Below are 18,204 nucleotides of genomic sequence, written 5' to 3'. Positions count from 1 at the left end.
ACATTATAGCAATAGACATGTTATATACCTTTATGGTGTTGTGGCCTATTCACAAACTTCTTGCTCTTACTGAACAAGGTCAATATTAAATTAATTTAATTATCAAAAGGATATAACGTATCTTGCATTGATTTATTGTTTAATTCTAAAAAAAGATCTAAACAGCATTCTATAAACAATTGGATGTGTATTGAGAACGTCAAGGAGCGAACACGGACAAATAACTTGTATAGATATGTCGATATTATTTTAATTGACGTAACAACAAACTCGTAGGTACATACGAGGCAACTTTATACATTCAGTTATAACATGACTACAAATTACATAACTATGAAAAAAAATATAGAATTATACAAAGACATCATTTATTGTAAATATATATAGAAATATTCAAATATTTATAAAAGTGACAAGAAAAGAGACTCCTACGAAGAATGCTTGTGAACACAAAAAAGCACCATAAAGATTGAAAAATACAATTAAATTCGAAAATAAATACACACAATAGTTAATCATATAGTCCAAGGATTAAATTAAAACCTAAGACAAAGAAAATTAAAAAGTATACTGGACAAAGAAGGAAAAAATAATTATATAGGGGAACCGTGATATAAATAAATGAGCAGATTTACTTCTAAAATAAATATTTTGGCATTTATATTTAAAAAATAAAAATAATAACAGACCCATAAAACCCGATTAAGCGTAAAGCATGGAAGATCGTTTTTCTACCTCACAAGGCCACGACGAAATATTCTCGTGGAACCTTTTATATAAACGAAACATAAACAAATTATATGGGTCTATTTTGATACAATAAATAATAAAACATCACGCTATTATTGTTCTAACATAATATTAGTGACTTGATAATAAACTGTAATATCATATAGCAGTAAATTTAGCAACAAAATAACTTCCTTAATATCACTTTCAAAGTATTCTCACTAATAAGTAAAAATAATGACTAATATAAATAAATTACAACTAAAGAACGGCGCGTTGCGCGTTCCAATTGTGTTTGACAGAGAAAAGCAGATCACGTTGTGGAATAATTGTGCTAAAACATAACATTAAGGCGCTACGCAGAAGTAACAAAAACGTGGTGATCGTACTCCTGATTAGGGATGTCATAGACTGTACCCGCAACAGCGGATCATCCGCATATTATTAAGTATCAGCTTCCGCATTCGACATCCGAATCACTCGATGCAGAGTATTTGCGGATATGAATGTTGTTGCAGGTCACGACAAGATCGTCGGGAGCAGGCTCTATTCAAAGTGCGCGCCGAGTACTAGTGCTAATTAGCCATCAGGCATTGAGAATTCGGCAGCGTGTAGCCCAGGCGACATCCCGTTTGTTTTTTTTTTAAACAAAAATTATTGAGTTTACATTTACTCACCAACTTTTTCATTTAAATGAAGGCCCATGACGGCTTTAAAAAGTTTAGTTAATAAATATCGTAATATTTCTATGCATTCTATCTTTCATCTCCTTTGTAAAAAAATTATGTAAAATTATTATATTTTACTTAAATTAATAATATTTGTTGAATTATCATGAATTTACTGCAGATTGCACAATAATTCACATTTATTCTAAAAGAAAAAACTTTTTTCATACATCCTCATTTGCATCCGCATCTACAGATTCCAACATACAATCGACAAAATTCGCATCGGCGTCCGCATAAGTAGATGTCGTCGTAACCCACATCTGCGGCATATCTGATCCTGACCACAAATAAATTTACATTCACGCCATTTCTCATTGGAGTAGGTAAACGTCCACAGCCTTCCAGTTTGCTACGATCGATCCTGACACACATCATCAGTGCTTTCATACACGGTGCTCTTGAACTGGCCTTTCTTTAAGACGTCAATTTGGTCATGGTGAGTTCGACTAACTTTATATAGAATATAGCTGTGTTTGTTATCAACAAGCAGGTTTAGACAAAATTATCGTTTTTGGTAAAGATGTTAGTTATCACGTGTACGATCACCGATTCAGATATATCAACCTTTTTATTACGTCTCATACGAAAACTATAAAATTATACGGCTTGGAGTATAAAAAAGAACGCTGTATGCGTATGAACTAAAAACACACAAGTTTCTATAAAATGTAATTTCTTATTTCGCAAATGTCTTTGTTAATCACAAATGTATAACTGGAATCTAATGAAACATTTTAGTTGTCTTTTTTGAAATTTTAATGAAAATGTTTATCGAGCTACAGGTGTTACGTTATACTACTTGATATAGATGACGAAATGAGGGCGCCAAATATTTGTACTTGTATTTTGGCGAAATTAGAAGGGTATGCTTTAGGTGGCTTGCAAAGCAGCAGTGCGTAATGAGTGAATGACAATATAATTATTTTCCATAGATTTTGATCTAAGTTTAAATGTGAAATATTCATCTAAGACAGTGGTATCCAACCTGATTTGCACCAAGGGCTTCAAAACTACAGACGTCTGTTAATTAAATAATTGCAATGGTAATATTCATTATAATGAATATTATGATGTTGTACTATCATGATATTCAAATATTTTTGTGAATAAACCTGCGCCTGAAAACGAGGTTACAACTAAATATATGTCGTAATAGAGTTTTGTTCTAATCTAATGATATTATTACTAAAGTAAAAGTGATCGATAGTTATATTAATAACATCGAGTATATAACCAGAAATAGATAAGGGTCAACCATCCCTGGCAACTCATCAGTCAATTGGTACTGATATCACTTTTAAATATCAACTCTTGTTTGCGCTGAAACCACAAATTAGAAAGCTGAAATAGTACAGCGCCAACAACTGACCTGTGTGTACGTCTCCGTATATTCCAAAAATATTTTGTATTTATTGCAATAAAGATAATATCTTTAACTACGGTGTTTCTGTGCTGACAAACACTGTGGGAAAAACAGCAAAACATCCAATTACAAAACAAACGAAATCACATTTCATCGGTAATTAAATATTAAATTATGCAATTTTTCAATTTTCGTCCACTATAGAAAAACTCAACTGGTTAAACTGGTCGATTTAAAGTGAAATAATTGACGACACCCGTCCCACAATAGTTTTCAAACAAATAAAATGACATTTCGTCTCTATTTCTGTTTATATACTCGATGATTAATAAATATAATTAAAATGGGTGAAACAAAATGCGGACACAAAGTATGGGCATTTAATTATGATATTTCGATATTCACAGTTTCAGACTGCTTCTTAAAATCTTGTTTGTAATGCGGTACATGCTAAACACATGCTCTTTTGTCAACATATTTCTGTACGTCTTGTTCTTAATTACTTGAAGTCTTATAATAATATCATTAGATTTGAACAAAACTCGATTTACGACCTGTATTAACCTGTAGCCTCGTTTCCAGAAGTAGGTTTTTTAATCTGATTTAAAGCTGGCATTAACAAAATGCCTCGAGTCAAAACAAGGGGGCGCTTGACTTACTGAATGTATCACGGTAGCAACGGAGTATGAATTAGCCTGTACTTTGCTGTTTGCTACTTAATTATTTTTTGTCCGACTTTATGTTCACGGACGCCTAAAATATAGCTCGCGATCTACCCAGTGCCCGTTATCCACTTTTTTGGACACTACTGTTCTAAGACAGTTCGGCTTCAAATGTGCACGAGATGCACACTCTATGGAACACCAAACGTAATGTTTAATCAATGGAAATTTGTTTTTATACTTATTTTAGAATCTCCGCGAGCAAAGCTTTCTTGGCATTCACACAAATTGCACAATCTACGAACGGAATGACAATTACTCAACCGATATGCATGAAATTTGAAAATGGAATACATACATACATATAATTTTACATAAAATTGTAACGGGTCTAAATTCACAATTTCAAAATATTTCGGGTCGCATCGAGCTCAAGATTATCATGTGAAGACTATAGAAAATATATTATATGACAGGCTGGTTTCAGAGCGGCGTGGATTTATTTGCGGACCGTCCGCGCGGAGTACCGGAGCAGAATAACACGTGTGGCGTTAGAACATCGTTTTACAGTGACGCAGATTGCGCCATAAGGAATACGCTCCGGGTGAAATCCGCACAAGCCACCCATTCATTCATGCATTAATTATAGGCTCTTCCGTGACAATCTGAACTAAATTAAATACTCTATTCAGAGCACTGCGAATTCTACGCATGCGGATGGCCAGCACGTGGACAGTCCGCAAGGACCGTACGCACAGCGGTGAAATCAGCCTTAATATTTAGCCAGCGAAAATGTGCAGTTGTCAAAAAAGAAAGAAAAACTGCGACGCTTCGGTAGGAAATCAACATTCTGCCAAGTTTTATGTCGATGTAGAAACTGTGAATAAGTTACTTGTACATGATTTGCGTTCAAGTATAATGGTTATGTATTAATAACTTTATATAAATATATATAAAGTTATTAATACATAATAATTTTTACTCATTATATATACATATATATAATGAGTAAAAGTGGATTTTAGAAAGTTAACACATCAAAACCCGGTACCGAACAATAACTTTGCAAGCTACAATCTTGGTAATCTTTGAAATATGACGTTATCTTTAATGATTACTAAGCAAATAGATACGAGCGCTATGTCGCCGTCAAAAGTATCACATTGTTCCGCTATCGATTGTCGTCTTACTACATGAGTAAACAAAATATACTTAACATTATACTAAATCCTTTTAGACTTTTGAACTTAATTATGATAAAAAACAAAGTTATGACATTGACTCTATACAGACTGTATAGAGTACAGTCCTACTTGTAGTACTACAGTCTGTAGAATGCAAACAGGAACGCTTTAGCATTAAATGGAGTTATTACCGCAGATATAGGTAACTTATGGTTGCTTAAGAGTTTTTTTTGTTTTTTTAGGTAATGTAGGCAAAGGAGCTACTCTATAGGTGGTGGTCATTTCGCGTTATTATTATTTTGACAACGCTGTTCACTCGCTTTTTGAAGAACGCCTTAATAGAATATAGTCCTCCTTATAGATTTCGATAACAGCGACCCTTTGAGAATATTTCCTAGCGTGTGCCCTAATATGAGTCGCCACAATGAATGTTGTCTTAAATGCCCGATCACAAACAGAGCAATAAAGTTGGCCTGCAGAGTAGTATTATCCCAAAAATTGCGTTATATTAATCATTTATCTCCAAAATGTCGCTATATTTGTATGTCATACGTAAACGATTTAATTTCCAAGTGACAGGACAACACCGTCGCTTTGAAATTAAATAGGTACTATTAATATAATTCAAAGCAATTTTGAGATAATACTATATTAGTTGTCATGTGCGATATGTATAGAACAGCTTAAGTTCCTCTTTGCTCATTTGGCGTTTTTCGTTTGTTTCGCTATTAGCGGCCGCCAAGTCGACCTAAAAAGACGAAGCGGAGACGTGGCGGGTAAGTCCTCATGTATGTAGATAGTTAGAAGCATGTGAAAGACATACGAGAAGATACAATATTGAGCGGTCTCAATGGGAAGATTTGGCAGTACTGCGCTCCGAATGGCGGAGGATTGTAAATGTGAACTCGATGCTTAACGCGAAGATATAAAGGCCCACTCACGCGCCGTCATTAACTACAACTTCGTTGGCGGTGCACTCAGGTGCTCTCAATGTGCACGTTCGCTACGAAGATTGGCTACATTAGACAACTTCGATCGGTCCAGCAACGTGTATCCAACTACGTGTCGAAGTAAACTCCTCAGGACGGAGACCATTGCCTATCTTGCAGGTTCGTGGAAGGTACGAACATGATGCCAGATTGGTTTAAATATTCCAGGCGTTAAGGACCTGGAGATAAATAAGGTCTAGTGCCTCGGTGGATGCTGGTCTATCACGCGGAGGTCTCGGGTTCGATTCCTGTGTCGGGAGAAATATTTGTATGGCCTGCGTTTGTTTCTCTCGTGAGTTTGGGCGTAATTTGTGATTGTCTAGTGTGTCCATGGCACCTGCGATACAGGGTTATTATTTATAATTATTATTGGCGAGTGGACTGTATAAGTATGTGCACTATGACGGAAACATCTTATATGCTGATTAAAATACGTTTAATTTGAAATATTGATTAATATTCAAAACTCATAAAATTTTACTAAACAAAAATAGTCGAAAAATAATTTATAAATCAAAATGGACATTGTAAAAAAAAAGAAGTACAAAAACGAAGGAGGCTCCAATGCAATGCAAGGCTGGTCACCAACAATTATTATTGCGGGAAGGGCGAAGATGTTAACGAAGCAACAGTTCGAAAAGTTCCTCTGAGCACACACAGTTATACAAACGGTAGAACACACACGCAGAGCCAACGAATACTACTAGATAGACAATAAATTAGGGCAAGAATTAACCTCAAATTCCTCCATAAGTTACCTTTATCAATCGGCACATATAAATAAAACTTATCGGCTCTGTAAATTAAGCTAAGCAGCCGATAAAGGCCGTTTATAAAGTCTTTGATAATTTTTAATTCCGAGGCCAGATTTAGCTAGCGTGATGGTCAAATAGTACGTTAATTTTAAATAAAAATATATATTTTCGCTCACGAACGATTAAATGTATCCCGCATAATGCTTATAAAGAATAATCGAGTTAAAGTAATATTACGAAACAATACAATAATATTAAAAACTTATATAAATAAAGCGATTCGGATTATTTTTGTATAAATGATCAAACTTAAAGAACGACCATTTCTATGGATTGAATGTCTAAGGACGTAAAGGACATTTGGCCGGTTTTCAGAAAAAACAAGAAACTATTTTTTATAAAATAATAATTGTAACTTGTTGAATTTTCTACCTACTGATATGTTATCAGGAAACAAAAAGTCCATATCAGTGAGTAGAAAATTGAACAAATTGCAAATATTTTTTTTTTATAAAAAATGTTTTTTGCTTTTTCTGAAAACCGGTCAAATGTCCCTCCCTTACTTGCGTGTCAATTGACATTTAAACCATTGATATAGTTTTTCCTAACAATTAAAATGGAACGTGTATATGAAATTATTATTTATTTATTATACACGTATATTATATTATTATAATTTGATATATCTATATCAAATTATTTATTTTTTATAGGCATAATTATATATATGTATATATTATATCAATTGAAATTATAATAAATTAATAAAAAATACTTACAACTGTAAATATTTAAAGCCTTTATATATAATATATTCATAAACAGTGTCAATGATTTCATTCAATACAAACATTCGCATTCCGCAGTTGTGCAGCAACAACGCTTTGTATAAAAAAATCCTTACATAACAAAAGTATAGCCACAAGTCACTAATATATTAACTAATAATTTCATATATGCATTGTTTTCATCTCGTTTGTTTATTGAAATTACCAATGAAATGTAGGAAAAATTCTAGATAAAGATTTCTGTTCCAATTAAATGCATTTAATCACCAATCAAATGCAGCGCTTTGTGTGAAAACTACATTCAGTTTCACTAATAAAAAGTTATGCCTTCATACTTTTAGGCAACTTACAAGTGACTGTGATGGTCATTCAAAGGCAAAGTTGCAAATCTTTGCATTAGATATTGCTCTCATACGAAAGTCAATGTAGAAAGTAGAAATTGTATAGATATTTCTGTCCTACGTAGTTACTCTACCTCTATAGATAGTGTGGGACGCAATAGGTAGGTTATAAAAGTAGGTTATAAGTCACTAATACTGGACTTCGTGACCGGAGTACCGGCTCCTTGTAATAACAAAAGTAATAACTCCTATAGCACATAATATGTCAATCAGGAAGTCATTTAGAAACCTAAGGGTGCGTACAGATCTAAGCACCCTAACGCACCCTAAAAGGACACTGGCAGAAATTACCTATATTCTAAAATCCAGGAATACTTGCTCTTGGCAGTTTTATGGCTTCAAATCGCAGGGATTCGATTAAGTGTATGATTATTTAAAAACAATTAGGACTAAATCTGCTTTACTACTGTTTACCTTATACTTATGTAAAATAAGGATCTACCTTTAAATTGCGATAGGAAGATATAAATATATTTGCACGGCATCCGTTCGGTTAAAACGAAATTAATACTTGTTTCGCATGTAGTTGGTTTTTCTGAAATATCGATTAATGAAAACAATACGTAGTTCAACTTAACTTGAATCCAGTTTAGCTAGTATGAGGGTCTACTTTTGTCCGAGCATGTATTCGGCGATGCCGAGGTAGTAGACTGCCTGGGCGATACCGAACAGTGGTGCAATCACTATCATACGGCAGGCGCCGCCTTTGAAGAAAGCCGTTGGCCCTTCGTGCTTCAAAGTGGACCTGGAATAACAACACAAAACAAAAGACATATTAAGCACTGTATATAGATGCGATGGTAGCCCATTGGGAAAACAGTTGCTTCTCCTATGGGGGTGTTGCGTTGGGAATATGTAGTAACAATAACTTGACAGGAAAACATCGTGATGAAACCTACATGTCGAAGAAGGTTTACATTCATTGGAAACGTGTGATGTTTCCAAATGGACTGGGCCAGGCCCTGTACTCTCACGAGACTCCTGTACCGACATGCGTCCGAAACAATTATTGCCACATAAGTAGGTTATACTCGACAAAAGTTAAAAGGTGTATAATGCGAATGAAGCTTCATACTTGACATTGTTTTTTGATTTGGTCGAGTATTACTTATTTGACAGTAATTGTTTCGACGAAGAACGAGAGTAGACAATAATAATAACGCACTAACTCAACATAGCCCCGCAGTAGGGAAATCCTGTGTCGCAGGTGCCATGGACACACACGTAGACAACCACAAATTCACTAGAGAAATAAATGTAGGCCATACAAATATTTCTCCACGGTAACCGTTCGACCTCGGAGGCAGTTAAATATAATATAATAATTAATACTCACACAATACAGTCCACTATGCCAGAGTATTGCCTCTCGCCCTTGCCCTTGGTGATGGTTTGCAGACGCGTCTTGACCACGTCCATGGGGTTCACCGCTAGAGCGGCCATTGAGCCGCTCAAGCAACCAGACAGGAATGACCACCTGACAATAAGGGCATTCATTGGCTTCATCCTTTACAAACGGCATAACAGAATACAAGGTGAACAGTCTTACCAGAATGGTATCCCGCCATTTTTGTCCCTTGGGCCGAGCTCGTTGACGGTAGCGAATGTTGGGAAGTAGATAACAGAAAAGGAGATGTCGCGAGCGGCTGTGGCGCCGATGCCTTTGTACAACCCGAGGATGCCGCGCTCGGCGAGAAGCTTGCGTGTCAGCTGCATAGCCGTCACGCGCTTGATTTCTCTGCCCTCTAGTATGGCAAAACCAGAACTTTGCACACCAAAGAAATGCAAGTAATTTTAGGCCACGACGTTGGTATAAGCACCAGATAAAACTAATACGCCAAAGTGTCTTTGAGAAAGTTTAAAGAAATTACATCACACTGATATCACAGTACATTTATGAAAATTTTATTTATGTTAAGAAGAATAGTAGAATAGTATTACAGAGAAGAATAGTATTTTTTTTATGAAAAATAGTTATAAATGTAACATTAAGGCTACTACCAGATTGACTACATGTTTGCAGTTAATGCGTGAAGTCGTAATCAACTTTGAAGTCGGTTCGTGCAGCCGAGATCGAATGCATGCTGTTAAGAGTGGTTCCACACGGCGATTTTAGCAGCGGTACAAAAGCACGTTCGGGAAACACGCGAACTATACTTGCGATTTATATATTTCGCCTATAAATCCCAAGTGTAGCGATGCAATCGCGCGTTTTGTATCGATGCAGTCGCGCGCTTTTTAAAATCATGTGCTTGTGTAAAGGTAGACGATTAGCGACTGCATCGCTGTTAAGTGTCGCTGTGTGTAACGGCTCTAATGAATGCAGTCGAGACTACGACTGCATGAAGTTGATTACGACTGCACGCATTAACTGCAAACATGGACTCAATCTGTTAGCAGCCTAACGCGAGGAATAAAATTAAACTTGCCGTTCTTGCTGTTAGATAGTCGTTTTCACAAAGTCAGAAATTCATTCAAGAGACAATCGCTAGAAGCAATTTGCGATCTAATAAGATTCCGGTTGACATTCTAAATTTGCCATTTACGAAATTTAAAACCATAGTTTAAAATTTATTATATAGCTTCTGTGCATTTGGAGGACAAAAGTCCATGGCATTGATTATTTTAGCTCTTGCAGGTTGTCTTGATCTATCACATTTGAAATAAATATTGTAAATGATAAATGTATGCAAATATTTATTTACAAGGAGCAATCCTTAGAGTTTCGTGTTAATTCTTCTGAGGGGAATTTAATCGATGTGACGATTTCAAGTGTAATTCTTATCTATGAAATAAAGATTATTGGAGCTTGAGTTGAGTACACAATTTATCTTTTGAATCTGCAACAGATTCTAAAAACTGATACGAATTCACTATCTTGCGAAGATTTTTTTGTTCCTATGCATGAAGAGACGACAGGGGGCAGCGTATCTTTGCAGTTTAACTGCGAAGGCTGACGCGCCTATAAAACGTGTCGATAAAGTGAATTATCAAACTTAAAGACGGTCAGAACAATGTTTTAAATTCATGCAATAAGAGCGAAAATGACGTGCGATTTGTTTCGGCTCGGACGACATGAAGCAAAACATACATTGTCTTTTACGCTCTTATTCCGCGTCGATAAGTGTGATAATTCCTAAAGGAGTAACTCCTTCCGAGTCTACCTCACTACACTTCTGTGTTTGTGAATTAAGCCAGTACCAAACCAAAGAAAAGAAGGAAGTAGAAACCAAAATGTTAAGATGTTTATGTGAAGTGTACCAGCTTTAGCTTGCGCAGCGACCCTTCCGGCGTCCTGCATCTGGATCTTTAGGAGCTCCATCGGCGTGGTGATGACGATTTGGCACGCCCCTGCTGACCCGCCGGCTATCATCTGCCGAACCGCTGGAAGGGACCTGGTGGTACCATTCGGTGCCTTCATAAGATCTCAAATTGCAAAGTATTTTAGTTAGTAAGTTTTTCTTTAAGCAAGGTATCTCCCCTCTTGTGTGAAAGAGGGTATCACGTTGTACTCTCACGTTATCAAAAACTATCATCGTTATCATTCGAGATTATGCATTTTTGCAAACTCGTTTCAGATCAACCACTATGTTATTTACGATGAAAAAATCTCCGATATGTCTATCGTTCGATCGTTACGTAACGAAGGTGACCGTCAGTAATGGGAAATATCACGCTATGGCATTCGATTGGTTTTTTTTTCATAAACTGTGCTTTTATGATCCATTGATGTTGGAAGAAAGTTGAATAATGAAGACAACATTCCGTGGTATACATGGAGAAGCCTACCTATAAGTTTTTTTAGAATATCGCCAACCTTTTGTTCAAAACAACAGAGTGATTGCTAAAACCTCGTGTGTATAAAGCTAATTTCTATTTCTACTAAGTTTCAACTTGATACACCTAATCTATTGAACATAATTGTTTCGCTGAACACCAATTCATAAAAGTTTCGATGTGCTAATTTTGGTTCAGAATTGTAAAAAGATTTCACCTTAGAGCGATGCCACATTGCGTTGACGCAACGCTATTGTTTCAACGCACCGAGTGCGACAATGGGTTGTCGCAACGTAACGTAACCGAATTTCGCATTGCATCGCCCCTATCCGCTTCGGATCCTGGCCTCTTGTCCGATGTCGCTGTCACCGTGCGCCGTTTCAACGCACTATGTGTCGTTGAGTCCTCAATTTTATATGTAATACAATGGAGCGTCACCTTTACGGCGTCGCAACGCCGACGCAACGCATCGTGTGTCATCGCTCTTACTGAGCTGTGTGTGGCACGTAGAATTGTATAACAATTTACGGGTAGGTATAATAAAGAATCACTCACCCATCAGGGTGCGTGAGGTAGTAGCGGAACATGTCATTGGCAGCCAACTTAATAGCCTTCTCCGGCGTGATGAGCAAGATGTTAACAGCCGATCCGCGATACATGCCGAAGTATCCTTCCGCCGCCATTGTTTTCCGGAAACAATCCAACCTGTGCAGATAATACAATGCCTATAACTAAGACCGAAGTTGTGTTTTGTCATTGTAATGATATTTCAGGGTCTAAAAGTTAAAGTTACTGTTACTGTGAAAGAATCTTTAAATCAAGTCATAACACCCGATTTTTAAAGAAGCGCAACTGTAATCAAGAAGGAGAGTTGCTTTTCAAGCGACTTCAAAAAAAGAAGGAGATTCTCATTTCGGTTATATTTTTTTTGTGTATGTAACGTGATTTCTCTAACATTTCTGAACCGATTTCCACGATTCTTTTTTTGGCAGAAAATGTGTACGTCAGTAGTGGTACCATTCAAGTTTGAAGAATATATTCCACCTCTAATGGTGACAAATTAGGGGATGAATCCGGTTAATTTCACCCACATTATATTATATAGATATTAATAAAATTTGGCAAATAGACATAATTACACAAAGTTTTGATCAGTTTTTTTTTAAGTTATATTTATTACAGTACTACCTACCGTACCTCATTATCCAAATGAACCCACCCTGCTCGTGTACCACGTGTTTCTCAGACGCCTCCAAAAACCAGATACATTCGAATAGTGAACGAACGTTATATGGAAGCAGTAGATAAATTTGCTATGTCGCAAATGACGCAAGTCCCGCTCATCCTGATTCTATAGGTAATTTGTATATTTAAATTATAAGTTGTTATGGCAACAAGTTCTTCGTCTTTAATTTCAAGCTAGCGCATGCGTCTGATAAAAATGAAGCGTGGAAGTCGTTAGATAAACGACAAATATATATAACATTTCTAATTTCTAGCTAATGTTCTCAATACTCAATATATTTATTGTATTCATATGGTACATGTCTTAAAATTAAAATATTGTTACACATATGACCACTGTACTAGAGATAACAGTAAGAGCAGAGGTAGGCCGCGGTTTAAATTGTTAGTCACTAAAATTGCATTATCAAATATAATGAAAGGGCTGTGAAAGTTTGAATTTAATTATGTAATTCAATTAAAAATTAAAAAAAAACACAGTATAACTTTATAATATAATTAAAGATTTATTTATTATTCTATTATAATCTTATTTTTTGTTTTAACATTAAAATATTACTCTTAAATTGTAGTAATATTTATTAATTAGGCATAATTTCAATTTATTAACAAAGGCCGAACATTTTTCTTCGTTCTTAATATATCTCTCCTTCAAAATCCGTATTTTTAACCAAAAATAGACCCATAAAGTCTTCTTTTCAATATTAAAATGTACGCAATGGAAGACATTTCATTGTACGCTAGCGTTCCCCATGAAAACACTATAAAAAAACGGTTCAGAATTTTATGAATCTTTTTTTGAATACATTATTACATTGCAAAGTAATATGTTTTCGACGTTGCCACAATATACCTAATATTTGTAACATTCGGTACGCCTTCTGTACTGTACATAAAAATTATATCAGCGGCTAAGAATGAGAAGTCAAAGCTTATCTCCTCTATCGCAATACGAACGCCGCTCATAATATAACTCCTATTAATGAGTTCTATGTACCTACTACCTTAACATAAATGTGTGAATATTTCTAACTCTGCATGTGGTAACGGAGTGTATCTATCTGAATATTAATTTGTTAATTAATAAGTTCATTTGTTTGTTGCGTTTCATTCGTGTTAAATTGACATGAAAGTAATATTGTACTTAGAACAAAAATTTAATGTGGGTTTCACCACTATTGCGCTGATAGCTGATAGAATTTGTTACGAAACGTAGACTGACCGGATCATTTCAGCGTAAGCCGGGTACTCATTACCGAGCTATTTGTTAAGCTATAAGTTATTTGAGGTGTAATATTCTGGTAAACAAATCGAATTTTACCTACGATCCCTTCAAATAAATTTAGATACTTACATGCTTTTGTATTGCTTCTCGCCATTGGGGCCGATGGTTTGGTTTTGCAGACGAGTTTTGACCAGGTCCAACGGGAAGACCACTGAGACCCCTACTATGCCTGCTATGCCGCCGTTGATGATCTTCGGCAGTAAGCTGTTAAGGAAACGAACTATTTGAATGACTGATAAATGATAATCTAACTAAATACTTACGTATAGCAGATCGAATGGGTTAATTTAGTGTGTGACGATGCGACCTTGTTCATCGTCATCCTACCTTTTTATCACCCTTTTCTCTGGTTCCTGGCCATTTACTTTCCAAATTTTGAATCATTCTTTTTGCATCGTCATTCTCACTTTTCAACAAATTCTCGAAGAGTGAGGACGTGCGGATAGATCCATCACGTTAACCTCAGGTAATCTAACTGTTTTAAAGCATAATATATGTGTACAGGCCCTTTTGGAGTAAATGTCAGGTTTGTTAATGCGTAGTAAGAGAGTGTTTTATACTGTGTTGTACCTGTTATTATATTTATTTTTGTCACAGCATGTTCCCTTTCCTTTCCTCTTGTTTACCTTTTCTTCTGACTATACAATAATTTTAATTCCTATTGGCGGCTTGACGATGAACTTTCTCATTTATGCTTAGATATTACATAGGTTTAGAGCGGCATAAAGTGTAAAATACTGCTATTCTCGCATTATGTCGCGCTTTATGTCGCTCTCGCGCAAGTCGTGCTAGCCCTACAAGTGACAGGACGAACAAGTGGTGCACCCGGTGGTAACCGACATGCCTACGCCTGTCCATAGCAGCACCACTCAGAGCCTTGAATCGCAAAAATCAGAGGGGGCACTGACTGACCTTGAAACATAAGTTGACAAGTCTCATGTGTCTGCAAGTTCACCAACACCCTTACCCCTTAAAACCGGACAGCATTACTGATTGGCGGCAGAAATAGATAAGATACTTTCCTGGACAAACTCTTTCACAAGGAGCTCTACTGCTACTAAAGCATATCTACTACATTTACATATATTTATATATATATGATTCCACCGGCAAAAACGCACTGTGCAAACTGCAAACAGTTAAGGTATCATATTCTTCATGACAGAAAACTGTTCCTTAAGTGACAGCAGAGTAGTTCAAAAAATAAATAAAGTCATATCTTAGAATAACACTTCAGTTTGAGAATATTATAACTAGAATAATCCATTTGAATAAGTACCTTTATTATACAATCACGTAGATGGATTGTGTCAATTTCATAAACAGTCAAATAATTTATGGCAACGATCTCCGATAAGGATTAGGATATTATGATTTCTTGGACCTTATCTTCGGTTATTTCTAATCTATTGCCCCGGAAAAGAACCCATCCATGTGTATCTTAAAAAGCCACGATGTTTTCTTTATTGACATATTAAGCCAACAGGAAAACATTCTTATTGATCTTAATTGCATTGTTTGTGCACAAAACATCAAATTTATTTTCAAACACATATGCCTGACAGAAATTATTTTGAAAACTATCTTCTTACATAGACAACTAAGTTAAAACTGCAATGCGATGTTTGCACTACAACTAATAAAAGAACTCTCTCATTTACATAAATTATAGTTTAAATAATATACAAGGTTATGCTACTGAATAAATTAGACAAAAATCTCTTAGTATATTTCTATTTAGGTACATAGTCGCTTATTACTACATTTTATGGTACACATGGATACAATATATTATAGATAGATACAATACATTGACTGTACATAAAGTGCCATTATTTGAAAAATATATATGAACGACGTCATAAGGTTCAAATTGCAAAAGATCATTTTGACAGTTAGTATGCACCTCGCTTTGGCCCGTTATATTAAAAACACAAGGTGGTATTTTTAGTGCAGATTATCACCATTACCATATTATTATACATCACGTAATGTTTGGCTACATATCATCTATAATAAAGACATGGAATACATCAATTGAACTAAATTGATGTCACCGCATATATACACATTTAAAGACTGTAGTGTGAATGTTATTCAGATGTCTGTGTGAATTGATATAACCTCTATTTCATTATACATATTAAATACGATGTTCACATAAAAAATGTGTGGTAACAATAAGTAAATTCACTGAAAATAAAAGTACATAATATGTCTTCCAGAAATAAGTATACCACTAAAAACCAAAAGACATATTTATGTATTTGGTTGAGCTTTATCTAATGTAATGCTGTGCTGAATTTTGGCCATTAATCTGATGAACTACAGTATCCATTCTTTTTTATGTCACTTTTTAATGATAACCATTTAAGACAAACATACAATTAACTCTATTTTGTAACGAATAGTAAAAGAAGAAAATAATTCTACATACAGGAGAATAGTAATGGAAAAAAAATATTTTCTGGATTATATCAATATCATTTTCAAATTGTTTCTAACATAAAAACATGAAAAACTTTATTTCTCTGCAAAAACTTTGCTTTTGTAGTCAGGGCACCGAAAAGTTAAAATTGTTTCTCTTTATTTGAAGACAAAAAGGGTACCATTAAATTATTATAACCAGTATTTTAACTAAAATTCCACAAATTGGTGACAAAGAAATGTGTACAATTGCGAGATTAGATAAATACCATAATTGCAAAGTTTTCAGAGTATGTATTCTGTTCTAGAATACATACTGCTCCATTAAATAGAAACCAAAACTGTCAAACCAGAAACAGAACCTTTTTGAAAATTAGTTACATAGTGCCAACAAATTCTCATTAATTAATAAATACCTACCGTCAGTCATACCAGGTGCATGATGTTTGAAATACTACTACAATTATTAGGCTGATAAAAACATGAGTTTATAAACAAGAGTTTGTATTTATAGGTAACATGAGTTGCACCAGTGTGCAGATGTATTTTGATAGAATAATTTTCAGATGAAAGAAATGGCGTATCTGCTCTAATAATATAATTATCTCATTTTTGCAAGGACCTTACTGTACTGCAACATGTCATTCGTAAAATGGTATATTCTTTATCATGTCTTATTATTCCTTATCATCATTGTTATTAAATGCTTATTTCTGCAATATTAATACATTTTTAGATAAAATGTACAACTCATTTGTCTTTATTTTTCATGAAAATTTAAGCATGAATTTCAAGTAATAATAGCACAACATTGCAATTCTGTCTTAAATTGGCCCTCAAAAGGTTTAAAACTAAATAATATTCTTGTAGATGATGATTTAAAAAAGGATGCAATAAATCTTGAGTACATAATAGAATGTTATACTCACTTAAAGGTTTGAGGTGGAGGAGACTGGTTTTCCTGTACTGCTTTGGCCATTTTTTTTTAAAGTTTCCTGATCTGTTGAATAAAAAGTAAAAGAAATTCAAACATCAATTTTATGGTAGAGATTTATGCTAAACAAATTAAATATCAACAACGAAATCTTATTTTAATTGACACACATGTTCCCCACAAATAATTATTTCCATTATAATTATTTTATATGATCTAAAATTAATTACCGTACGTGAATTTAATTTTGTACAAATTTCAAGTAGGTTCTGTGGTGCACAGCTGTTATCGTCACTGTTCATAAACATCGCTGTTAGATTTCTTTTGAAATAATAGGTCATTATCAGAACATAGCCCAGTGCCCAGTTGCATGACAAAAGTGTAAACAAATTTGGTGTAAACTTAACTTTTAAAAACTTACTTTTGCACAGGAAGAATGTAATTAATTTTTTACGTAACTTTAACGATGACAATACGTACCGGCACTCCAAATATGTCAATTAAATCGTATTGGGACCAAAAACTAACATTATTTGAAACATTCACGTATTGAAGTAATAGTGCACGATTTTATTTCAAAAATATTTTATCAAATTCAAAGCAGACATGTATCGATTAGCTGAGGATTTGTTTGTTTGACACTAACAAAAAGTGTTGCGTACCCAAAAATTTATATCGTAACGAAATGTTGCTAGGTTAATATTTAAATAGGATTGTAGATCCAGTAGTTTAGATCGATAAAAATAAGGATCAAAAACGTACAGTTTACCTGCATCTTTTACTGTTTATATCGTTTTTGTAATTATTATTTCCATGTTTATTTCTCAACGTATTTTTGAAATAACTTCGTATGGAATAAGTAGATTATTAAATTGTTAACATTATAGATATGTGTAGTAGCTGTAATTATGTAACAACATAGCAATACCGTTTA

General features: G+C 34.7%; 1 protein-coding gene across 1 annotated transcript; it reads right to left on the bottom strand.

The window, feature by feature from the left end:
• Positions 1–7,339: 7,339 nt before the first annotated feature.
• Positions 7,340–17,336, bottom strand: LOC113240480 (mitochondrial glutamate carrier 1-like). Its single transcript, XM_026477807.1, has 7 exons — positions 17,266–17,336; positions 13,979–14,113; positions 11,935–12,084; positions 10,864–10,997; positions 9,152–9,347; positions 8,939–9,079; positions 7,340–8,347 (listed from the first exon to the last, which is right to left on the bottom strand). The coding sequence occupies exons 1-7, from the start codon at positions 17,313–17,315 to the stop codon at positions 8,209–8,211; spliced, it is 945 nt and encodes a 314-aa protein (XP_026333592.1). The 5' UTR covers positions 17,316–17,336; the 3' UTR covers positions 7,340–8,208.
• Positions 17,337–18,204: the final 868 nt, after the last annotated feature.

This window comes from Hyposmocoma kahamanoa, unplaced genomic scaffold (assembly GCF_003589595.1).
Source record: "Hyposmocoma kahamanoa isolate Upper Pololo Valley unplaced genomic scaffold, ASM358959v1 138514, whole genome shotgun sequence".
NCBI classification, from domain to species: domain Eukaryota; kingdom Metazoa; phylum Arthropoda; class Insecta; order Lepidoptera; family Cosmopterigidae; genus Hyposmocoma; species Hyposmocoma kahamanoa.
This window is presented reverse-complemented; position numbering and strand designations above follow the sequence as displayed.